Consider the following 22,792-nt stretch of genomic DNA (forward strand, 5'->3'; position numbering starts at 1 on the left):
TGCGCCCCAGAGACACAGACAAGGCCTGGAGGAGTCTGACAGATAGACAAAAGGCACAGCGGGAGGAGACTGAGCTGAGACAGGCACGGGCAAAAGTCAGAATTGAAGGTTGTCCAGACTGCTTCAGGGAGGACAGAGGAGAGCTGAAGACCCCTGGGAGTAGCTGTGTGTGAGATCCAGGACTAATTTTGGCCCTGCCTGTGGGTACCCCCTTTCCTGCTGCAGACAGTCTTTTTCCAGGCAGGGCTCAGACCCCTTGTGCCACCTGCTGTAGCCCCAGGCCCATGTCCCCATCAGCCCCAAGTCCCTTGCTGCTGTGGCTTCTTCCGCCGCTGCTAGCTGCCTTCCTGCCCCTGGTCTGGCTTGCTGGCCCTGCGCCCCCAGAGGAGGAGATCCTGTTCCCCGAGGTACTCAACGGAAGCGTGTTGCCGGGTCGGGGCACCCCTGCTAAGCTGCTGTGCCGTCTGCCAGCCTTTGGGGAGATGCTGCTGCTGGAGCTGGAGCAGGACCCAGGCGTGCGGGCCAAAGGACTGACGGTGCAGTACCTGGGCCAGGCGCCCACGCTGCTAGGCGGTGCCGAGCCTGGAACTTACCTCACTGGCACCATCAACGGGGATCGTGAGTCAGTGGCCTCCCTGCACTGGGATGGGAAGGCCCTCCTCGGAGTGCTACAGTACCGGGGCGCCGAGCTGCACCTCCAACCTCTGGAAAGGGACGCCTCCAACTCGGCAGGAGGCCCTGGGGCTCATGTCCTGCGCCGGAAGCGACCTGCCAGTGACCAAGGTCCCATGTGCAGCGTCAAGGGACCCCCGGGGCACCTCAGCCCAGGACCCCGCAGGGCCAAGGTAGGCAGCACCCCCAGTCCCACTCATCCCTGCATCCCCTTCTAACTTGTTCCCACATACCCTCTTGGGGGATCTGGCTGCCTCTGCCCACCCTCCTAGCCTTACTCCAACCCCAGGTAGGGGATTACCCAGTGATAGGTGAGGACTGAGCATGGGGCCTGCCATTCTAGCCAAGAAAGAAGCAATCTCTCCATTTCTGCCCTCTGCAACATGCCCTGCAGGCCAGGGTTCCTCTGCGCTTTCTTCCTACCAGCCAACCAGCCCTGCAGCAGCTAATCCTGACCAGACCGATCTTCTCACACCCCCTCTGAGCTGGGCTGGGCCAAGCCCCACCACCACAGCTTACTGAATTGTTCCTACAACCGCGCCACGCCAGCACATCACAGCGCTGTCCCCCGTTTGTACTGCTGGCCCCATAACCCACGATCCCTCAGTTTTGGGGCAGTCCCTACTTCAGCCCCCTCTCACTCCATCCAGCTACCCATGTGGCCACCTAGCATTAGGGTGCTCCAGAAGGAAGCCTGACCAGGTGACTCAAGGCCCCCATTTTTCTCCCCCGGCCCCTGCAGCGCTTTGCATCCCTGAGCAGGTTCGTGGAGACCCTTGTGGTGGCCGATGCCAAGATGGCCGAGTTCCACGGGTTGGGCCTGAAGCGCTACCTGCTTACGGTGCTGGCAGCCACCGCCAAGGCCTTCACGCACCCGAGCATCCGCAACCCTGTCAGCCTGGTGGTTACGCGCCTGGTGGTGCTGGGCCCGGGTGAGGGGCCGCAGGTGGGGCCCAGCGCCGCCCAGACTCTGCGCAGCTTCTGCGCCTGGCAGCAAGGGCTCAATAGAGCCAATGACTCGGACCCCGAGCACTTCGACACGGCCATCCTGTTCACACGACAGGTGAGAGGCAGGGCCGGCGGGATGAGCTGGGGCATGAGGGGGCCTCATGGCCCAGACCTGGCTGTTCAGGCCTGTCTGCATTCCTGTCCTCAGGACCTGTGTGGGGCGTCCACCTGTGACACCCTGGGCATGGCCGACGTGGGCACCGTGTGCGACCCGGCAAGGAGCTGTGCGGTGGTAGAGGACGATGGGCTGCAGTCTGCCTTCACGGCCGCCCACGAGCTGGGTGAGTGGCAGGGCTGTGATTGGTGGAGATGGCGAGGGGCGGAGCTATGTGAGAGCAGGGCTGTGATTGGTGTATCTTGATGAGGGGCGGAGCTATGTGAGGACGGGGCTGTGATTGGTGGAGGGCGGGGCTATGCGCAGGTGAGACTGTGATTGGTGGGTTCAGCCGGGGTTATGTGAGGGCGGGGCTGTGATTGGTGAAGCTGGGGAGGGGGCAGAGCTGGGCGGGGCTAGATTAGTGGAGCTGTGTGAGGGCGGGGCTGTGAGGACAGATGTGGGGTGGAGCCGTGAGGGGCCCGAGCTGAGTGAGACAGGTTGAAGGTGGAGATGTGTCCAAGGCAGAACTGTATGAGGCGGGACTGTGATTGGTGGAGCTGTGTGAGAGGTGTGAGGGTGTGGCTGTGAGAGGGGGAACTGTGAGGGATGGGGATGGGTGAGGGAGGAGATGTGTTAGGGCCAGTCGGAGTTGGTTGTGTGAGAGGCCTGGTGTGAGGTCGGCCGAGGTGTGTAGAACAGATGTGAGTTTGTCTAGGAGCTGGCATATGTGCCCCTGTGAGCATATGTGTAAAAGCTGCTGGGTCTGTCTGTTCATGTGTGGTTGAGGTCTATGCACGTATATTTATGTATATAGGAGCTGGAATGTGTTTATGTGTGCACATATGTTGCAGATGATGTATGAGCATATGAATGTTGTGTGTATATTTATGATGGCTATTCTTACAAGAGCCAGGACTGCACATTGGCCACAGGGAGAGAGCCAGCAATGGTGGGAATGAAAACGGGGATGTGTACATGGAGAAGGACACCCAGGATGATGGGCTGGGCTGGGGACCATAGCGAGGCCTGTATCTCCCAGGCCACGTCTTCAACATGCTACATGACAACTCCAAGCCCTGTGTTGCGCTCAATGGGCCCAAGGGCGCCTCCCGCCACGTTATGGCCCCCGTGATGGCACATGTGGACCCTGAGGAGCTCTGGTCACCCTGCAGCGCTCGCTTTGTCACTGACTTCCTGGACAATGGCTATGGTGAGCTGCTCTGCCCCCTCTGCCCTTTCTTTCATCCTCAGGACTGGAGCTACCACTCCTCTCCACTTCCCTTGTTGAGGGGTGGGTGGTCCCATTTCTTCTGCGAAGGTGGTCTGTGAGATGCTGCCAAGCAGATCCCCACACAGGGGCCTGTCTTGGGTGGCTGAGGATTCTGTGGGTCACCAGTCTGGAGTTTGGGGTGTGTGTGTGGGGGCCCCGGCACTCCACTACTGGAAAGCCCCTCCTGGTTGACTCCTTACCTCTCTTCAGGCCACTGCCTCCTGGACAAGCCGGAGGCGCCTCTGCACCTACCTGCCACCTTCCCTGGCAAGGACTACAGTGCAGACCGCCAGTGCCAGCTGACCTTCGGGCCTGACTCTCACCACTGTCCGCAGCTGCTTCCGCCCTGTGCTGCCCTCTGGTGCTCGGGATACATCAACGGGCAGGCCATGTGCCAAACCAAGCATTCACCCTGGGCTGATGGCACCCCCTGTGGGCCTGCAATGGCCTGCATGGGCGGACAATGCCTTCAGGGGCACCAGCTTCAGGACTTCAATGTAAGTGTGGCCTGGGAGAACATTACTAGAAGTAGGCATGATGGGGTGGGACCAGAATGGACGTGATCATGAAGGGGCGTGGTGTTTGTAGGGAGTGGAAGAGGAGAGTCAGAGTGGGCATAGATATGGGGTGTGGAATTTTGGGAGGGCATGATCCGGAGTGAGAGTAGGTGGGTGTAATAAGAAAAGTGTGGCTGTATGTGGGGCATGGCCAAGTCCACCCAGAAGATTAACACTCCACTTCTTCCTGTTCTTCTGTAGATCCCACAGGCTGGGGGTTGGGGGTTCTGGGGCTCCTGGGGCGACTGTTCGAGGACCTGCGGGGGTGGCGTCCAATTCTCCTCCCGGGATTGCACAAGGCCGGTGCCCCGCAATGGGGGCAAATACTGTGAGGGTCGCCGCACCCGCTTCCGGTCCTGCCACACTCAGGACTGCCCCTCAGGCTCAGGTGAGAGGCACCTGTGTGCAAGGATCAGAGGGTTGAGGGCCCCGGGTGTTGTGGGGGCGGTCCCACCCCAGCTATCTGTGGATTAGGAAGAGCTGCCCTTCGGGGTGCCTGACCACCATCTCCCCACAGCCTTGACATTCCGTGAGGAACAATGTGCGGCCTACAACCTCCGCACCGATCTCTTCAAGAACTTCCCAGGGCCCATGGACTGGGTGCCCCGCTATGCCGGGGTGGCACCTCGAGACCAGTGCAAGCTCACCTGCCAGGCTCAGGCCCTCGGCTACTACTATGTGCTGCAGCCTCGGGTAAGAGCAGGCACAGAGATGCAGGTTTGGTCCCTGGCATCCCATATGGTCTTCTGAGCCTGCAATGAGTGATTTCTGAGTGCAGAGCCAGGAGTAACCCCTGGGTGCTACTGTGTGTGGCCCAAAAACCAAAAAAGAAAAGAAAACCAGCCCAGCAGTGTCGTCCTCCCTTCCCCTCTTTCCCACCACCTGGTTCCCAGCACTAGCTCTCAATGTAGTGTTTAACCTAGGTGCTGCCATCCTGAGAGATTTTAGGGGCTTCTGCCCTCTAGCGCCCATGTTCGGTACTGCCGCTCATTTCCGGACTCATGGGCCACTTTGTCCCACCACTGAAAGTGCCCTTTACATCCTGACTGACCTGGGCAGGACCCTAGTACTGGGTCCCCACTTTAGAATTCCTCCAGCGGCTGTCCTGTCTGATCCCCAGGTGATGGACGGGACCCCCTGTTCCCCGGACACGTCGTCAGTGTGTGTCCAGGGCCGCTGTATCCACGCGGGCTGTGACCGCATCATCGGCTCCAGGAAGAAGTTTGACAAGTGCATGGTGTGTGGCGGTGACGGGTCGAGCTGCAGCAAGCACGCAGGCTCCTTCCGCAAGTTCAGGTGCCTTCCGGGGGGTGTAGGACCTGGGCTACAGAGGCACCCTCACTCCAAGCCCGCTCATACAGCCCCTACACCTCCCCTCCTCTCCCCTTAGGTCAGGCTACACGGATGTGGTGACATTGCCCGTGGGCGCCACCCACGTGCTGGTGCGGCTGCAGGGCAGCCCTGGACCCCAAAGTGTCTTCCTGGCCTTGAAGCGGCCTGATGGCTCCTACGCGCTCAACGGTGACTCCACTCTGCAGCGGGGCCCCACCGAGGTGCCACTGCCGGGAGCCGTGAGGTTGCGCTACAGCGGGGCAACCGCAGCCCTGGAGACGCTGGCAGGCCGCGGTCCCCTGGTGCAGCCACTAACGCTGCAGGCACTGTTGGCCGGGGACCCCCGAGGCGCGCGCCTCCGCTATAGCTTTTTCTCACCGCGCCTGCCCACTGAGCTTCCAAAGACCGAGCACCCCGACTGGCTGCAGCGCAAAGCGCAGATTCTGGAGGCCCTTCGAAAGCGCCAGTGGCCCTGGACGCTGGCTGGATAGTGAGCATGGCTACCAGGCTACACCAGCTCGCGGGCTGGACTCTGACGCCGGGTGTGTGGCAACCCCTGCAGAGATGAGGAGGTCCCGGCAGGCTGGTTCTGCCCTGCTCACCCCCCTAACAGAGGCGCGGTTTGGACACTTGGCACCTGTCCTAAAGGGAGGTGGGCAGGCCCCGTATTTATTTCCTATTTATTCACCTGTAGTTTACAGCAGGGCAGGAGAGAGTTGGTCTGGTCTTGGGGACACAAGTCCAGCTCAGAGGCCTCAAGTATCACTTGGGAAAAATCCAGGGCAGTGAGCTAAAGTGGGGAGTCAGAGTACGTGAGATAGTGTGTATACTTACTGTATGAAAGTGTCTTTGAGTATATGTATAAGATTGTGTGTACATGGGAGCCGGAGTGATAGCACAGCGGTAAGGTGTTTTCTTGCATGCGGCCAACACAGGACAGACCCCCATTAGAATCCCGGCATCCGGGGCCAGCCCGGTAGCACTAGAGGTAAGGTGCCTGTCTTGCCTGCGCTAGCCTAGGACGGACTGCGGTTCGATCCCCCGGCATCCCATATGGTCCCCCAAGCTAGGAGCGACTTCTGAGCGCATAGCCAGGAGTAACCCTTGAGCGTCACTGGGTGTGCCCCCCCCCCAAAAAAAAAACAAAAATGAATCCTGGCATCCCATATGGTCCCTCAGCCTGCCAGGAGTGATTTCTGAATGCAGAACCAGGAATAACCCCTGAGCACCGCCCGGATAGGAACGTGTGTATACTGAGTGTTTATATGTAAGGATGTGTAGACTGAGTGTGTATGAGTGTGTGTATGTGGTATGTGTGTATATGTGTTGAGTTTTTGTGCCTGTGAGTGTATATTATGCTTGTGAGTTGTTCTGTTCTACTGTCCCAGCTCCAGTGTCTGGGCTGGCTGACTGGGTGACACTGGGACCTCTCACCCAAATTAAGAGGGGCGAAGCTCACTGGCCAGGGACATCTGAATCAATAGTACCATGTCCTTGGCACAATGAACCTGGAAGTAGCCACCTTATCAGAATGACTGGCTTGGGCAGTAACACATCCAGACTGGCCTGAGGCAGGGTGAACCAAGATGCCTATGAGGCACAGGAACAACCTTTCTCTCTGGGCTCCTTCCATCTGGGACCAGATTCACAACGGGAGATGCACTCCCACAACACATACCTGGGGAACTTGGGCTGGTGGCTCGAGCCTGTGATACAGAGTGGGGTGACCTGGGCCAGGGATGCAGGTATCACATGACCAGCAGGGTAACATCTCTTCATCTCTTCACTGCCAGGTGGAGAGAAGTGTCACAGGCCAAGTCCCCAGGGACTTCCTAGACCCCAGTTTTTGAGTGCAGGGTCCAGTACAAGGTGACAAGACTCTCCTGTTAATCTAGACTCAGGCATGTTCTTCAGCCCAAGAGAGAGATGAGGAGAACAAGTACAGTGAACAAAGAGTGGCAGGGACAGGAGGGATGAATCCCTCCCCCAGCAGAGGGAGCAGAATTGGGAGGATGGGAGGAATCCTGAGCACAGAGCCAGGAGGGATCCTTGAGCGAGGAGCCAGTAGTAATTCCTGAGTAGAACAGGGATCTGAGCATCAAGTGTGGCCCCACACAAAATAAATCAAGTGCTATCTTTGATTAGGGTGAAATTATAGCTCAGCAGGGAAAGGGTGAGCCCTGACTATCTTCTGAAACATCTCCTGGCTATATACAACCTCATGCCACATCTGGCTGGTTCTTTTTGTTTGTTTGTTTGTTTTGTTTTTTGGTTTTTGGGTCACACCTGCCGGTGCTCAGGGGTTATTCCTGGCTCTGCTCTCAGAAATTGCTCCTGCAGGCTCAGGTATCATATGGGATGCTGGGATTCGAACTGTCGCCCGTCCTGGGTTGGCTGCGTGCAAGGCAAATGCCCTACCACCGTGCTTTCTCTCCGGCTCCATGGCTGTTCTTAGATTGTGACCCCCAAAGCTGAGGGGTCACCATCTCCACTCAGCAACTCTTCAGGAGTGCAGGATGAGCATGGGAGGCACCCAGGCACCTGGAGCATCTAGAGGGAAAAGAAGGGGGATGGAATTAGGCATGAACTGTGGAGGCACATGTATATGCATAGTGCATGCGTTTGGATGGTGCTCTGTGAATTTCTATGTACCATGCTCTGTATGAATGTATATGCATGTGTATGTGTTTTCATGGTGCTCTGCATGAATGTCTGCATTTTTGCACAGTGCTCTGTGTGAATGTATATATGTGCGAGTACAGTGGGGGTAGGGCTCAGTGCTGAGTTTGGTGACCTGTGTGTGTGGATGATTTCCTGACGCTCTTTCTGCTTCTGAGCCTCTAGCTCCTCAGAGCCAGGCAACCGGACACACCGTGGTGGGGGCGGGGGACAGGATTTCTCGGGATGCTGTGGAAATTGGGGGCGGACTCATGTCCTTATCCTCCCTCTGTAACCTCCATACAGTGTTTATTACAGCATTTCACTTTCTCCAACACCAGTTACAAAGCTTGTGTCGTAATGGGCAGGGGAGGGGGGGAGGATGGAGAAGCAAGGACTCCACCAAAGACTCCACCACCACAGAGAGTTTCATTGGCTTAGAGGCTGCACAGGGTAAAGAGCTGCAGCCCTACTCTTTGGCCTGGTGTCAGGGGTGCCTGCTGACAGATGGGACACCAACAGATATAAAAATGCTCCAAGAGGAGGGTGGGAGGGGCCTCTGGCCAGGCCTTGTGTGGGGCTGTGGCCAGAATCAAAGCAGCTGTAGAAAGGAGAGGGTGTAGTGGGGGAGGTGGCTGAGGGGATAGCTCCCATAGTGTGCCCAAAACCACTGATCCTCACCAGCACATTCTCTTCATGACTGTTGGCACAGAAGCATCTAGAAAGGATATCATAGTGTAGTAGACTGACAGGGGCTCAATCCCTGAGAAACTGGCTTATGTCCACCTGAGTCCCTGTCACTAGGGGGTTTTCAGCGGAACTTAGACCAGTTCCCCTATGTTGGGTTTTGGAGGGGTGCTGGGCCCAGGAGATGCCTTAGTGGTCAAGAGAGGTGAGAGGTGTGGGGGGAAGGGGGGCTGAAAAAGTAATTCAAGAAGTCCCTGGTTTGCCATAGACCTGAGGACTTAATTGTGCTTTGGGCCACACCTGGTGGTACTCAGGGGTTATTTCTGGCTCTGTGCCCCAAGATCTTTCCTGGTGAAGTATGGAGTAACCCTATGAGGTTTTGGGGATCAAACCAGATTGATCAAATGCAAGGCAAGCATTATCTTTGCAATGGCTCCCTCAGCTCTGGACTTAGGCACTTAAGGCATTTATTAGATCATTAATACTATTAGATTAGCTGTTCCAGAAAAATGAGCAGAGTGGAGAGAGACAGCACTAGGCAGAAAGGGGTGTGAATTGCATGTAGCTAAACTCGGTTTCCATCCCAGGCAGCATACGGCTCCTCAAACACCAGCAGCATGACAGGGTCGGTGCAGCAGTGTCAGCTCAGAACTGCTAGGAACCCCGCTGCCCCCAAAGAAAAATGCAGGTGTCTGAGTTCAGTGACCCATGGAGGAAGGAGCTAGAAAGGAATGTGGAAAGAGCAGTTTCTGTTCCCGGTATGGTGGGGGCTGTGTCTGCCCTCACACTGGGGTGAGCCTAGCAGTCTAACATTGACCTGGCATGGAGGTGATTTAAGGGCTGGGAACTAGGTTATCTGCAAACACTAGGTCATAGAAGGAGTTTGTGCCTTCTGGCGTAGGGTGGGGTCCTGGAACCAGTCTCAAGATCTCGGAGAAGACACAGAACTTGGGCGCTTCCAAGGAAACAATTTTTAGGCAGAGGGAGGAGGAGCTGCCCACAAATAACTGCCACAAATCCCCAAAGCAAAGCCTTTGGAAAGTCTTGTACACACAGGCCGGTGCATTCCTGGTGGGTTTGATTCCTCTCGGCCTGCCACTTAGCACCTCGTGAGCACCTAGGTGCACCTAGTGTCTGGTCAGCGGCAACTTGGAGGGAGCCAGTATTTACTTGAAGGCAGACACTGCAGGGGACTCACGAGTAGCGACTTTTCCCCCCAAAAAGCCCTGAGATCTCCAAGGAGTCACCGAATCCCGCTGTGTGATCCCCGCAAGTAAGTATCCCAAGCCAGCCACGGCCTCGATACTGTTTCTCGAGAGTGCACGGACGCCAGGGCAACTTCTCTACTGTGTAACTGGAGGCGCACGACTGATAAGTCCTTAGGCCGGGCGGTCAGCGACAGCCGTCAAGTGGACCAGAGTGACAGAAAGCGACTCAGGTTCCGTCCACAAGTGTCAAGTCCCGTCCCCGCCCCATGACGCGAAGCCCCGCCCCGGCGACTCCGGCCCAAGCCCCGCCCCGTGACGCCAGTCCCTGCCCCGCGGCGCCCGCTTCCAAGATGGCGGTGGGGGTGCTTGCCCGGCTGTCGGGGTGGCGGTGACGACGGGCAGCCGGAGGACAGGTGAGTGGGCGGGAATGCAGCGAGAGGGACCGGAAGGCGGGGTTAGAGCGGGGAGGGGGGCGCGGGGTGCAGTTAGGGTGGCAGGTGCAGGCGAGTTGGACAGGAAGGTGGGGAGTCCCAGGTGGCGCGAAGACAGACGGAGAGGCCGATCGGGGATTCAGAAGGGTGCCAGGTAAGGGCCGACACCTGAGTGTGCGGGGCGCGATCAGGGGTTCCCGGCCGCGGTGCATCTACCGCGCGAGCGCCGGTCACGCCCCTCCAGGCGCTGCCCGCATCAAGCAGGGTAGGACAGGACAGGGCAGGGGCAGAGCAGGGCGCCGCCCCGGGCAGGCTGCTCCCGGCTCGTAGGTGGTCACGCTCCAGTACCTGCCGGCCGCCTCGCGGCGGTCCCAGGTGTGGCTGCCGGCTCCTGGGACCGGTCGGGTCTGTAGGTGCGGGACGCGGGACTTCGGAGGCGGCAGGGCCTCGTCCCGGCTGGCTCGGGGCGCTAGTACGGGCACAGCTGCCGAGCTCGAAAGCCCTTTCCTTGTTGGTCGCAGAGCATGTTGCCCGCCGCCGCCCCTCCGGATCCCCCCGCAGCCCCGCGCAGCCAGGTCAAGACCACCTGAACGCAGGTGAGCACGGTGGCTCCGGGGGCCGGGGCAGGGCCTGCGCCGTGGTCAGAGGCGGGCGCACCGGGCGCACCTGCTCCTTCTGCCGCCCCACGGGCCCTGTCCCGCCTCCTGCTCCGCTCCCCGGGGCCTCGCGTCTACCGGCGGGGCGCGCGCCGCAGCTCGCCCTCTCCGACCCCTCGGCGCCCCGAAGGGCTCCCCCAGGATGCTGCGGAGGCTGCTGGAGCGGCCGTGCACGTTGGCCCTGCTGGTGGGCTCGCAGCTGGCCGTCATGATGTACCTGTCGCTGGGTGGCTTCCGGAACCTCAGCGCCCTCTTCGCTCGCGACCAGGGCCCCACCTTCGATTACTCACACCCTCACGACGTGTACAGCAACCTCAGCCAGCTGTCTGGGTCGCCTCTGGTTTCCAGGGACACGCCGGCCTTTGAGGGCCTGCCCAACTGCCCTGAGCGGTCTCCACTCCTAGGTGAGTGCCGCGGGTGGACGGAGGAGGTAGGCACTGGTTTAGAATCTAAGCTGGTGCCCCTGATTTTCAGACTTTGCTGTTTTTAGCTGGAAGGTCAGCCCCAGAGGGGAGGTGTCACACAACAGGTGCAGGGAGGAAGGGATGGGGAGACTGGACGGTGGGAAGGGTCCTTGCCTTGTACAGCTGACCGTTTCACCTTTGGTACTATGTCTGTGGCCCTAAGAACTCTCAGGCATGAATGAATGGTGAGCATCACCAGGAGTGATCTCTGAGCACAGAGTCAAGGGGTAACCCTGAGCATTACCAGGGGGGAGTCCTGAGCACCTCCCAGGTGTGAGCCCTGAGCAGAGCCAGGGGTGAGCCCTGAGCACAGAGCCTGGGGGTAAGCCTGAGCACTACCATGTGAACCATATGTAGTTGAACCATATATAGCCAAACCAGGTTTGGCCCAAACACCAAACAGGAAAAGGAGCCTCCAGATTTTGTGAATTCCTGGCAGTGGGATGCCAGGGGCTAGAGAAGCCCTAACTGGGAGTTCTGGGTTTTTCTGCCTCCTGTACCCCTTACCCTATGCCCCCTCCCCACAGTGGGCCCAGTGTTCGTGTCCTTTAGCCCAGTACCGTCGCTGGCTGAAATCCTGGAACGAAATCCGCGGGTGGAGCCAGGGGGCAGGTACCGTCCCCCTAGCTGCGAGCCGCACTCTCGCACGGCCATCATCGTGCCACATCGCGCACGTGAGCCGCATCTGCGCCTCCTGCTCTACCACCTGCATCCCTTCCTGCAGCGCCAGCAGCTAGCCTATGGCATCTACGTCATCCATCAGGTTTGGGTGTGGACAGGACTGTGAGGCAGGGTGCTTGGGGCGGGGCGCCACGTTTCCCTCAGTACCTTGACCCTGCGTCTTCTGGCTTCCTCATAGGCAGGCAATGGGACGTTTAACCGGGCGAAGCTGTTGAATGTGGGGGTGCGGGAAGCGCTGCGTGATGAGCAATGGGACTGCCTGTTCCTGCACGATGTGGACCTGCTTCCCGAGAACGACCACAACCTATATGTGTGCGACCCGCGTGGGCCACGCCACGTGGCTGTCGCCATGAACAAGTTTGGATACAGGTAGTGTGGGTCAGGAGCAGCTGAAGGGGCGCAGGGTGTGGGAGTGGGGCCCGCATATCTGCGGGATCCACGGAGCTGCTTCCCCCTCCCACAGCCTGCCGTACCCTCAGTATTTTGGCGGTGTCTCGGCGCTCACGCCCGACCAGTACCTGAAGATGAACGGTTTCCCCAATGAGTACTGGGGCTGGGGCGGTGAGGACGACGACATTGCCACGCGGTGAGGCTCCCTACCCCCCAGCTCACTGCATTGCAACCCTGTAATGTACTCCCAGACCAGAACCCTCGCTTCTGCACCCCCAGATCACTACCCTATACCTTAGTAGTGTGTTCTCAGATCACTGCCCCCTTAGTGTGCCTCCTGATACCTACTCCCTGTAGACCTGACTCTGTACCCCCAAATCATTGTCCCCTCCTTAGTGCACCTCAGACAGCCACCTCCGCCTTAATGTGCCCCCAGATTCCTACCCTACCTTAGCATGCCCCTAGACTGCCATCTCTACCTTATTAGTCACCCAGACTATTTCGCGTGTCAGTGTGCCCTGAAACCACTGGCCCCTTAGTGTATTCCAGTCAGCCACCCCCACCTTCTCAGTGGTTTCCAGACCTGTCTTGACCATCTCTCAGATCAGCTTGCCAGTTTCCTGCCCACCTGAGGTGTGGACTTGTTGTAGCCACCCCCCTTGGTCCTGGGGAATTGAGACCCCCAAACCCCCAATATGGTCTCTATCAGGCATACTGGTTATTTTCGTTGTTGTTGTTTTTTGGGTCACACCCCGCAGCGCTCAGGGCTTACTCCTGGCTCTTCGCTCAGAAATTGCCCCCAGCAGGCTTGGGGGACCATATGGGATGCTGGGATTCGAACCACCGTCCTTCTGTAAGCAAGGCAAACGCCTTACTGCTGTGCTATCTCTCCAGCCCCTTTTCTTTTTAAAAAAATATTTGGGGAGGGCTGGAGTGATAGCACATGGTAGGGCGTTTGTGGACCCGGGTTCGATTCCCAGCATCCCCTGAGCCTGCCAGGAGATATTTCTGAACACAGAGTCAGGAGTAGCCCCTGAGGGCCACCATCATGTGTGGCCAAAAACCTAAAAAAAATTTTTAATTAAAAAATAAAAAAAAATATTTGGGGAGCTGCAGAGAGATAGAATAGCATTGTTGTTGCCAACTTGGTTCCATCTCTGGCACCACATAGGTTACTCCACACCTTAACAGGACTGATCCTGAATACAGAGCAAGGAGTAATTCCTAAGCACAGCTGGGTGTGGACCAAACACCCAAAAGAAAGATAAAGCAAAGAGGGGAGGGTGCTTGGCTTGCATTGCAGCTGACCTAGGTTAACTCCCAGCATCCCATATTGGCCCCTGAGTACCACCTGATGTGATCCTGATCTTAGAGCCCCTGAGCACTGTCAGATGTGGCTCCAAACCCAAGGAATAAAAGAGCATTTTTAGGACATGCTCCCTCATGCTGGGTCGCAGGGTACATCTAGCAGGGATGAAGATCTCTCGACCCCCCACATCCGTGGGGCACTACAAGATGGTGAAGCACCAAGTGGACAAAGGCAACGAGGAAAATCCACACAGGTATGGAGGTGGGTGGGATCTGGAACTCTGGCCTATCCTCTGCCCCCGACACCTGCAGTGCCCTGACAATGTGGCCCTGCACCAATGCAGGTTCGACCTCCTGGTCCGCACTCAGCACTCGTGGACGCACGATGGGATGAACTCGCTCACCTACCGCCTGTTGGCCCGAGAGCGGCGGCCACTCTACACCAACATCACGGCTGACATAGGCTCAGACCCCCGGCCTCGAGCCCCAGCCGGACCCCGTTATCCCCCGGGCTCATCTCAGGCCTTTCGCCAGGAAATGCTGCACCGACGGCCCCCAGCCCGACCTGGCCCAGCACCCACAGCCCCCCACAACCACAACCACACAGCGGCCCTTGGGGCCTGAGTGATGTGTCAGTGTCCTGGAGGCAGGGCCTTGGCACCTTTGGGCAAGGCTGGGCCCACCTGGGGGTGTTGTGTCCCCTATGTAGGGATACCTGCCATGGTCATAACTGTGAACTCCAATCTCCTAATTTTCCTGCTGACCTCGGAGTCCCCGGGCTAGGAGCATGACTGGACCTCAGTGCATGGTCTCCATACACCGGGTGCTCTGGCCCTGGACCCCTGGATATTTATTCTATTTATGGCTCCCAGGCAGCTGCAAAGAGGGAGCTGAGGAGCTGCAAATGGAAGCGGCTTCTCTAGAGGGCCTTAGTGGGGTGGGACTTTGATATATTTTCTAATAAAGAATCAGAATCGTGCTCGCTCTGCCCTCTCTCCTGGCCACACACTTAGGGACATGCAGCCAGACTACAGCACACCTGAATTTATTTTCTGGATAGGGACAAATGGAACAGTGGGGTGCTCAGGGTTCTGTGATGCCACCCAGGACCTGCATGGCTGCCTGGCGCCCACTCTCTATGCACTCGTTGACAGCCACTCCCTGGAAAGAAGCTCCAGCCAGAGTTAGGGGCAGCCTTTGGGTGGCCAGGAACTGGGTCGCAGCTTCTGCAAGGGAAGGAGGAGAGTGACTGTGGGTGCTGGAGAAAGGGGGCCTGAGGGTTGTAGCTGGGTCATGGGAGCTGCAGTGGGGGCTTTGGGATTGTAGCTGGAGATTAAGGGGGACTATAATGGGAATTTGGGGCTTATAGCTGGAGGTTATGGGGGACTGAAATGGGGACTTGCTTTGCAGATTGTACTAATGTTATGGAGGGCTTTAGGAGTTGTAGCCAGAGGTTATGGGATGTTGGAGCAGAGGCTTTAGGGTAGTGGCTGGAGGTTATGGGGGCTGCAGCAGATGGTTTGGGGTTGTAGCTAGATGTTATAGCAGGGGATTCTAAGAAAGCTGCATGTGCTGAAATGGGTGGTTATAGGTGGTCTATGGAACTATATAGCCAGGCTGGCCTCTCCCTGCTGTACCGCCTTACCCAGTTTCTGCCAGTGGCCCAGTGTGTACTGGGGGATACAGTCCTGCAGAGACAGGGGTGCAAGACAGCATGGTCACACACCCTCCCAGACTCCACTCCCTGTTCCCAGGTGGGTAGACTGTCCTGTACTTACCTGGTGGATGTGCACCAGGCATTGGCTGGGGGGCCCCTTGAGCCCTAACTGCCGGCTTGTGGCTTCTAACGCCTGCTGCTGAAACTGTTCAGGGCCCCCCACGGGCATCCAGGACCCTCCCAGCATCACCTGGGACACAGAGAGTCAGCAGCTGCCTGCCCTGCCCTGCCCCACAGTGCCCCAGCAAGCCCATGGGGGGAGGCCCTCACAGTCACTCGCACGCCCGGGGGGCTCCCATTCTGCTCGGGAAACGCCACAGAGTCATACACGATCCCCAGCACACATGGGTCCTCGGAGGATGGCACCAGATGTCCGAACCCCTGGGGAAGAAGGGGTAAGTGGGGCTGAGGGAAGGGCTCTGGGGACTCTGCACCCCCTTCCTTCCTGGGCAGCACCTGCACGGGTAGATGGGCATCTCGGAACTGTAGGTTCACCACAGCCACAGACACAGCGCGGATGGTGGACAGGATGGCAGCTAGGGGCGCGGCCTCAGCAGGCAGCAGTGGGCTGAGCACTAGGGGAACATGCAGGGAAGAGGTCTGTGGGGCGTCCCCTCCCACAGCGTAACCCCACCACCGCCTCTGCAGAGACATCTCACCTGTGGCTGGCAAGGCACTGACCACATGGTCCACCTCCAGGCTGCTGTCCCTAAGGGTCACCTGCACATGGGGCATGAGGGGAGAAGTCGGAGGGACACATTGAGCCAGGCCTATCACCCCACTCCTCCAGGCGGCAGACAGCCATGGAGGAGGCACCCACCTTCCATCGGCCCCCGGGCTGGAGGCTGAGGGCATAGACTGGCTGCTCACGGAGGATGTGGACCCCCTGAGAGCTCAGGTAGTCATCCAGGGCCTGTGGCAATGTGTCCAGTCCCCCACGCAGCGACCACTGGCTCCAGCACTCAGCCCGGGCCTGGCGGGTAAGATGAGAATCGGGCTGTGGGGTCCGGTCTACAGGGAGGAAGCAGCGCACACAGGTGAACCCCAACGCCCCCACCTTCATGTTCCTTCCCCCCCCCCAGCCCAAGTGTCCTTGCATCCCTCACCGGCCATCAGAGGCAACCCCAGTAACACGGATCCATGGGTCCGCTCTGCACGGAAGATGCTGGGAAAACAGGATCTCACGCTGAGCTGCCGACTGTCCCCTGCAAACACTCCTCGGCACAAGCTGTCCATGGCCAAAGCTGCCACCTGCAGGGACTTGGCGTCAGCTCCTCCCCACTGCCCTGGGAAGTGGGTGAACCGCAGTGACAAGGTGGGGGTCGGGCCAGGGCACCTCAGATCCCAGGCGGCGCTCCGTGAAACTATGCACTGTCTCATCGGGGCCCTCGCCGCGCTTTGCGATCAACTCCCGGAGCCCAGCCCAGAGCAGCGCTTGGGAGAAGGGCGGGCTGCGGCGGAACAGGCCCCTACAGGGGTAAGGGGAGATGGTGAGCCGGAGGTAGGAGTGGCAAGCCTGGACAGGGTGGCCCCGGGCCAGGGGAGGAGGTACATTTTTACCTGAGTCCCGAGGGAAGCGGGTGCAGCGCCCCCCTCACATACAGGAACCGGTTGCGGGCGGCGGGGTGGTCACCCCTGACTGGCAGCACCTCGGATTCTAAGCCGAGCTCGGACACCTGCTCTCCCCGGGCCAGAGAGAGGAGAGGAGAAAGGTGAGACCAAGCCTGGCCCGTCTACACTGCAGCCACCCCCACCCTGACCCTCGGCCTCTCAGGTGCCCCCTCAGACCCTATAATACACACTAGCTGTAGGGTTCGGGCCCCCAGGACTCCTGCGGGCCGGATTCCCCTAGGCCCGAGTTCGAACACGGCGCCATCGGGCCCACGGACCGAGCGGATCCAGCCTCCCACACGCTCCTTGGCCTCGACCAGGATCACCTGAGGACGAGAGTGGTGGTCACTGAGTGAGCGGGCGGCATGAGGTCCCGAACCCCGGGGGGCGTCGGGGTGGGGATCGGACTCCCAGTTGGCTCACTCACCTTCGGGGGGCGCGGGGCGCGGCACAGGTGATAGCAGGCGGCTAAGCCGCTGATGCCCCCTCCCAGCACGACCACCGTGCTGCCCATGGCAGACTGCAAGCAGGGGAGGTCCGCCCGCTTCCTGCGCCGGGCCGCGTCTGCTTCGCGGAAGGGACTCGGGTTCGGGCGAGGAGTTAGTTGATAAGGGACCAGCCCTGACTATCGCCCGGCGCAGGCTCGGGGCGGGGAACCAGGGCCACCGAGGAGGGCCCCACGCAGCGCGAGGTTCCCACTCGGTTGCGGCTCCGCCCCCAGCCTTTTTGGCCTCCTTGGCGACTCGTCTTCGCGGACCACCGGCCTATCCCGCGTCTGGATTGGTGAGTGAGGGAAGGCCCCGGATCACATTGGCCAATGAACGCGCCGAATGCAAAAAAGGCAGGAGTTCGATGGCGGCGTGGCTTAGAGCGTAGGAGGTGGGGCCAGTTGCCTCTGCGGCACGTCCCCGACGGCGCGTTCCTCCCTGGCAAGCGCTTGGCCGGGCCCGGGCCCCAGCGGGCATCGCTGCAGCCGGGACTCCGCGGGGAGGCGGCTCCATAAACAGCGCCGTGATGTTAGCAACAGCGCGGCCTGCGGGAGTCGGGCCGCCCGGCAACGCCTTATGTTTGTCCACAGGGGTCCTCCGGCTCCAGGCCCCGCGGGGACCGGCCTGGGGCCTCTTCTCTGCCCCAGCCCCTTCCTTCCATGCCCAGGTCTGCCCCCCCCCCCCCCCACGCCAACACCCTGGACGCCAACAGGGACGGAGGTGCTTTTCTTAATAAATTTATTCACAAAAAAAGTGAGATGGCAGGGTCGGGGCTGTACACTGGCAGGGCCAGGGGGACCGGGGACAAGGAAGGGGTCAGGGAACTCCAGGGTGATAGGATCTGTCAATAAAAAAAATAACGGGAGCTACACCCCACCCCCCTCCCCGATTAAAAAGACACAAAAATAGACGTCTCTGAGGTAAGTGGGGAGCGAGGGCTTTGGGGGGTCCAGGGCTGGGGGTCACAGGCACCGCGCTTGCTCCTGAATCAGCTGGTAGAACAGCACGTAGCCCTCGCTGGACACCACCTGGTTCTCACTGACTGGAGAGACGCTGCGGAGACAGGGGCAGAAGCTGGGACTGGCTGCAGGGGACAGTGGGGGAGTTGATGGGCTGCTTGGGCATACAGGAGGTACTCACCGGGAGTCGTTGAACACATGCCAGCCTGACTGGCACCGGCATAGTGCAGTGTAGTGCCCGCAGTGGACGCTCCCCGAGTGGTTGCACAGCGCGTACAGCTGGTAGACAGGACTTCCTGCACAGGGGGTCGGGGTCAGCCCCAGGCACTCCACCCCCGACCTACCTCCTTCCTCTTCTCCCAATGGCCCCCCTCACCCGCTCGGGCACTGGCAAAGTCCCCCAGGCTCAGCCGCTGCAGCGGAAAGTCGACACCCACAGAACTTTTCTTGATGGAGCCACGGGAGGCAGAAAACCGGTTCAGATCTGCAGGCTAGTTAAGGAATGTGTGTGTATGGGCTTTCTGGGGCACTGAGCTCTGGCCAGTGGGTTCACTCCCCCCACTCCAGGCCTTCCTGAGTCCCCCTGGAGGAGCAGGATACGGAGCACGAGGATGCGTGGGAACCGCTGAACGGTCAGCTTTTTGGTGCTTCGTGTCTTCTGCCGACAGCGGTCACACACCTGGGGGAGGTAGCACCCCTACTATGAGCGGACCTGGCCATATCCCCCATCTAGCACTCTGGCCCACTTCCCCCAGCCCTGCGTACCGGGGCATTCTCCGATTCTAGCTCCTCTTCCTTGGTGAAAAGGCTGAAGCAGTCCCGGAGTGAAACCTTGCCCCCAGCAAACCCTTTCTAGGGGGAGACATGAGGGTATCAGCATGTCCACAGGGTCCCTGACCCAGACCCAGGGGTGGGCAGAACCCGATGTAGCCTTGGAGTCCTCTGGAACCCTACCTTGGGGATGGGTAGGGATAGGTCACAAAAAACCTCGAAGGTCGTGGAGCGATAGCCACAGGCCTGGCATTTGAGACAACTTTTCAGCTGGCCCACAAACAAGTCTAGGTGGAGAGAGAGGCAGGGGATGAAGGTCACAGAGCCCAACAGTTGCAGTTGCTCTGTCCTCCCAGGACCCAACCCTCCACCATGTACGTACCCACAATCTTGCTGTCGTCCCGCTCCAGATAACGTTTCCACATCAGGTTGGCTCGGTCGTCGTCACTGCCAGCAAGGGGTACAAGAGGCCCATGAGATGGCCAGCACCCCTGCAGGGGCCCCAGGGATCCCGAATCCAGCTGGCATTCCAAGGTGGGTGAAGGAGGAGCGAGGGGTACCAGTCTCTTTGGGGGAGATGCCTACAGAAGCCTTTCCCCAGAGTCCCAGCTCTATTCCACACCCCAATTGCTCTACTCCTTTTTCGGTCTCCTCATGGAGCTGGGACGCTCTCACCTTAACTCAGGGTCCTCCAGCGGTAAACCCCCTCCACGACGGGGTGGGGCTGAGGCTGGGTGCTTGGCCAGGATGGGGGGCGCACGGCGTCCCCGACGGTTAATCTCCAAGTGCAACCGTTCCATGAGCAGCTTCAGGAACTCTTGGGCATCCTGCTGACTATAACCAGAATTTGGGGTGACTGATCCCAAGCAAACCAGGCTAGATAGACATTTCCCCAGACCTGGACATGGGTCTCCATACTGGATGATGATCCTTCTCCAAGGGCCCAACAACTCTCACCTGTATCCAGAGAAGGAGGGGACATATTTCTGGAAGACGGCACGGAATCGAGTGGGGTTCACAGCTTCACAAGAGTCAGGGTGCCACAGGGCTCCAATCACATCTGCAAAGGCTGGAGGGAAAGGCACACTCAGTGAATGTGTGTTTTGGGGGGGGGATAGAGGCAGCTTCAGGTCCCTGGTGGAGTTGGGGAGCAAAGGAACAGTCCTCCCACCTTCAGTGAGCTCCTGAGCACGGCCCCCTCCAGGCACCTCCTGTCGGAAGTCCCGCCGCAGACAGAAATCCCGCAGGGGCCGGGTACTACTCAGGCACTGCAGGACAGCGTTGAGGAAGCACTGGGGGATAAAGAGACACCTTAGTCCCAATCCGCCTGACTGTTGCCCCGTTGGACCCTCATGGACTGGCACTCACCGTGTTGCCCAGGTTCCTCAGACCTACATGGCCAGAGCCCAGGAGGAGTGTGTGATGGGCCTGCATAGGAAGAAGAGATGTCAGGGCCCCCAACTAGCCTCCCACCAGTCCCCCTCTCCCTTGTCACCCCTGCTCCCAGTCCTTTGGCCCACCCTACCTCTCTGGCTAAGAGCAGCAGGCCCATGACTGCCGAATGCACCACAGACTCAGCCAGGCCAGGCCCTCCCGCTCCCCACCGATTCCTTCGTGCAGCCAGGCGACGATGCAGCTCCCGAGGCAGCTCCCCGAGCACTGGCATGGTGGCCCAGCTGCCCCCCACCCCCACCTTGCTGCCCCCCAGGCCCCCTCCGGCCCCCGTGGCCCCTGCCTGCACCCTCTCCGATTGGTTCCAACTGAAGCCAGCCCAGCTCTTGGAGCTCTGAAATGGGCAACCACGAGAGGTCAGAGGCATGGGGCCCGCCCCTGCCAGGCCCCAGAGATCAATTAGGCCACCTGAGTGTTCTAGGGACCAGGCAGTGGGGAAAGGAAAGGCCTAGGGACCCTGGGAAGAATTCTAAATGGCTGCGCAGAGTCCTTGGGGAGTGGGGAAATGTCTCGCATGCTGGAGGAGTGCAGTGGGGGCAGAACCGGGATACAGGGGACACAGAAAGATGCTGGAGGCTACATGCATGGCTCTAGCCCTCACCATCTTGTCCGAGGAATAGAAGGCCTCTGGCCGCGCTGAGATCATGTGGAAGGCGCCATGGGAAGGAGGGGGCTCGGCCCGGATACTGAGCAGGGCTGGGGGTCCCGGAAATCCCCCCAGGCGACGCAGGGAGGTGCTGCGTCTCAGTGCGGGGGGCTCCGGTCGCAGTGCCAGGCGACTCAGGGCGGCCCCCAGCTCTCCAGCTGCCCCACGGTGCCCACCCAGGGCCAAGCCCACGGGTCGCAGGTCCCCGCTGCTCACGGACTTGGAACGTGCCAGGTTGGTCCGGGAGGGTAAAGGCAGAGCCACGGCAGGGGGTGGCGACCCGGGCAGGGGCACAGCGTGATCTGCCCGCAGAGGGCCTTTAGGTCGAGGGCCAGAGCTCCGGCCCAACTCCAGTTTCTTGAGCCGTTCCTCGGGTGCCCCAGGCCTGGGGGGCAGCGGTCTCAGCATGGAGCTGGGCCCTGGGACTGAGGTCCGGCGCTCCCGGCTACGGGCCCGGGGAGCGAATGCGAGTTTGGACCCTACTCGGGGCTGCACGTTAACAGGTGGTTCTCGGGTCCGATCCAGGCGATGCTCCGAGGCCTGGGGCATGATGGACACTGCAGGCTAGACCTGGGAGAAGAGATGGTCAGGTTGTGATAGCAGAGAGGTGGCATTGGGGGGACCGACCAGAGCTAGAATCCCAGATGACTTGGGTCATGTTGGCAAGCCCCAGCACCCGGCAGAGCAGGGTTTGCTGACCCCAAGCAAATAAATCCCGTTAAGGGGAGACAAGAATTAATAACAGCACGCCGGGTCGGGCTCCTTCCTTGCAGAGCACGGCCTTGCACGCTGCACGCCGGAGCCTGGCAGCATGCTGGTCCCAGCGCCCGGACAGACGTGACGGCAAGGACCGTCACCCCCGAGGCCAGCCGGGCCCACTGAGCTGCACCGTCTCTCCCCAACCCCCCGCTCCCGCGCAGTTCCAGCCAGGGGCTGAGTGCGCAGGGACAGCCCCTAGGCGACCCCCCATCTGCAAATCTCTGGCCCAGTCCACGCCGGAGATGCAGCGGGCCCGCCCCCCTCGAGGGCAGAAAGGCCGCGCCCGCTGATTGGCTGCGGGCTCCAGAGGCGTCTTCCCCGCGGCCGGTGGCTGCCGTCGGGCCGGGCCCGCTCTTCCCGGCCTGCGGGGGTGCCCCAGCGCCGCCGCCTTGGGAAAGGGCAACCTTTGAAGCTGCAGCCGGGGCCCCCCGCGCCGCCCCGCTCTGGTCCCCTACCTGTGCCCCCCGGGGAGGCGGCGGCCGAGGCCAGCCAGGCCCGGGCGTCCGCTCAGGGCCACCCCCTCGGACCCCCGGGCAGCGCCCCCGCGGGCGCGGCCTCAGCCCCGGCCGCCGCTGTCGCCCGGGTCTCTCCCGCCGCAGGGGCCGCCGCCATCTTTATTGCTCCCGCCCGGCCGCCGGCTTCACGGTCTCCCACTGCGCCTGCGCAGCTCCGCGCCGCCCCCGCCCGGCCACCTCCTCCGCGCCTGCGTGAGCCCGCCCCCTGCGCCGGCCTCCGACTCCATGGAAACGCGGCCAAAGGATGGAACCCGTGCACCGGCCTTCTCGGAGAAAGAACCCTTGCTTCCGAGTGAAGCCCCCAGTGCATCATCTTCGCCCTACGAAGATGTAGCTTTCCCCAGCCCCCGACGCTCGCAGCCCAGATCTTTCCTGGATCGCAGGGTTCCAGTGGAGAATCACTAGGCGCTCCTTGCGCAGCTGGAAGGAAGCACCTTGCAGGTTGATGTAGGACT

At 60.1% G+C, this 22,792-nt stretch overlaps 4 protein-coding genes across 5 annotated transcripts; 2 read left to right on the forward strand and 2 right to left on the reverse strand.

Moving 5' to 3' along the window:
- On the forward strand, positions 1–5,844 carry ADAMTS4 (ADAM metallopeptidase with thrombospondin type 1 motif 4). The gene is made up of 9 exons (XM_049777241.1): positions 1–845; positions 1,415–1,735; positions 1,829–1,961; positions 2,817–2,987; positions 3,258–3,544; positions 3,806–3,992; positions 4,122–4,297; positions 4,725–4,900; positions 4,995–5,844. Exons 1-9 carry the CDS (start codon positions 285–287, stop codon positions 5,425–5,427), a joined length of 2,445 nt encoding a protein of 814 aa, XP_049633198.1. The 5' UTR covers positions 1–284; the 3' UTR covers positions 5,428–5,844.
- Positions 5,845–9,859: 4,015 nt separating this feature from the next.
- On the forward strand, positions 9,860–14,398 carry B4GALT3 (beta-1,4-galactosyltransferase 3). The gene is made up of 7 exons (XM_049777054.1): positions 9,860–9,902; positions 10,442–10,980; positions 11,568–11,803; positions 11,900–12,090; positions 12,185–12,307; positions 13,569–13,673; positions 13,764–14,398. The coding sequence occupies exons 2-7, from the start codon at positions 10,719–10,721 to the stop codon at positions 14,041–14,043; spliced, it is 1,197 nt and encodes a 398-aa protein (XP_049633011.1). The 5' UTR covers positions 9,860–9,902; positions 10,442–10,718; the 3' UTR covers positions 14,044–14,398.
- Positions 14,399–14,448: 50 nt separating this feature from the next.
- PPOX (protoporphyrinogen oxidase) lies at positions 14,449–17,274 on the reverse strand. Its single transcript, XM_049777052.1, has 12 exons — positions 17,175–17,274; positions 16,939–17,073; positions 16,697–16,812; positions 16,473–16,605; positions 16,243–16,387; positions 15,957–16,147; positions 15,796–15,856; positions 15,593–15,711; positions 15,407–15,517; positions 15,198–15,326; positions 15,065–15,107; positions 14,449–14,645 (listed from the first exon to the last, which is right to left on the reverse strand). The coding sequence occupies exons 1-12, from the start codon at positions 17,259–17,261 to the stop codon at positions 14,503–14,505; spliced, it is 1,413 nt and encodes a 470-aa protein (XP_049633009.1). The 5' UTR covers positions 17,262–17,274; the 3' UTR covers positions 14,449–14,502.
- Positions 17,275–17,956: 682 nt separating this feature from the next.
- USP21 (ubiquitin specific peptidase 21) lies at positions 17,957–21,838 on the reverse strand. Of its 2 annotated transcripts, XM_049777050.1 has the most exons (12): positions 21,019–21,838; positions 20,334–20,393; positions 20,137–20,257; positions 19,923–20,034; positions 19,641–19,799; positions 19,348–19,412; positions 19,149–19,252; positions 18,960–19,046; positions 18,795–18,873; positions 18,571–18,678; positions 18,376–18,490; positions 17,957–18,288 (listed from the first exon to the last, which is right to left on the reverse strand). In XM_049777050.1, exons 1-12 carry the CDS (start codon positions 21,610–21,612, stop codon positions 18,198–18,200), a joined length of 1,695 nt encoding a protein of 564 aa, XP_049633007.1. In that variant the 5' UTR covers positions 21,613–21,838; the 3' UTR covers positions 17,957–18,197. The 2 variants fall into 2 exon arrangements, with proteins under 2 accessions (XP_049633007.1, XP_049633006.1); XM_049777049.1 differs by having other exon boundaries at positions 19,923–20,257.
- Positions 21,839–22,792: the final 954 nt, after the last annotated feature.

This window comes from Suncus etruscus, chromosome 7, assembly GCF_024139225.1.
Source record: "Suncus etruscus isolate mSunEtr1 chromosome 7, mSunEtr1.pri.cur, whole genome shotgun sequence".
Taxonomy (NCBI): Eukaryota; Metazoa; Chordata; class Mammalia; order Eulipotyphla; family Soricidae; genus Suncus; species Suncus etruscus.

Coding starts and splice junctions, on each gene's coding strand:
- USP21 (XM_049777049.1), bottom strand. CDS start 21,612: ATGCCCCAGGCCTCGGAGCATCGCCTGGATCGGACCCGAGAACCACCT. Junction 19,413..19,640: donor CTGGAGGACCCTGAGTTAAG/GTGAGAGCGTCC, acceptor CCTTGCTGGCAG/TGACGACGACCGAGCCAACC. Junction 19,253..19,347: donor GGACGACAGCAAGATTGTGG/GTACGTACATGG, acceptor CTCTCCACCTAG/ACTTGTTTGTGGGCCAGCTG.
- PPOX (XM_049777052.1), bottom strand. CDS start 17,261: ATGGGCAGCACGGTGGTCGTGCTGGGAGGGGGCATCAGCGGCTTAGCC. Junction 17,074..17,174: donor GCGCCCCGCGCCCCCCGAAG/GTGAGTGAGCCA, acceptor TCTCGTCCTCAG/GTGATCCTGGTCGAGGCCAA. Junction 15,327..15,406: donor CCCCGGGCGTGCGAGTGACT/GTGAGGGCCTCC, acceptor TCTGTGTCCCAG/GTGATGCTGGGAGGGTCCTG.
- B4GALT3 (XM_049777054.1), top strand. CDS start 10,719: ATGCTGCGGAGGCTGCTGGAGCGGCCGTGCACGTTGGCCCTGCTGGTG. Junction 11,804..11,899: donor GCATCTACGTCATCCATCAG/GTTTGGGTGTGG, acceptor GCTTCCTCATAG/GCAGGCAATGGGACGTTTAA. Junction 12,308..13,568: donor GACGACGACATTGCCACGCG/GTGAGGCTCCCT, acceptor GCTGGGTCGCAG/GGTACATCTAGCAGGGATGA.
- ADAMTS4 (XM_049777241.1), top strand. CDS start 285: ATGTCCCCATCAGCCCCAAGTCCCTTGCTGCTGTGGCTTCTTCCGCCG. Junction 3,545..3,805: donor ACCAGCTTCAGGACTTCAAT/GTAAGTGTGGCC, acceptor GTTCTTCTGTAG/ATCCCACAGGCTGGGGGTTG. Junction 3,993..4,121: donor GGACTGCCCCTCAGGCTCAG/GTGAGAGGCACC, acceptor ATCTCCCCACAG/CCTTGACATTCCGTGAGGAA.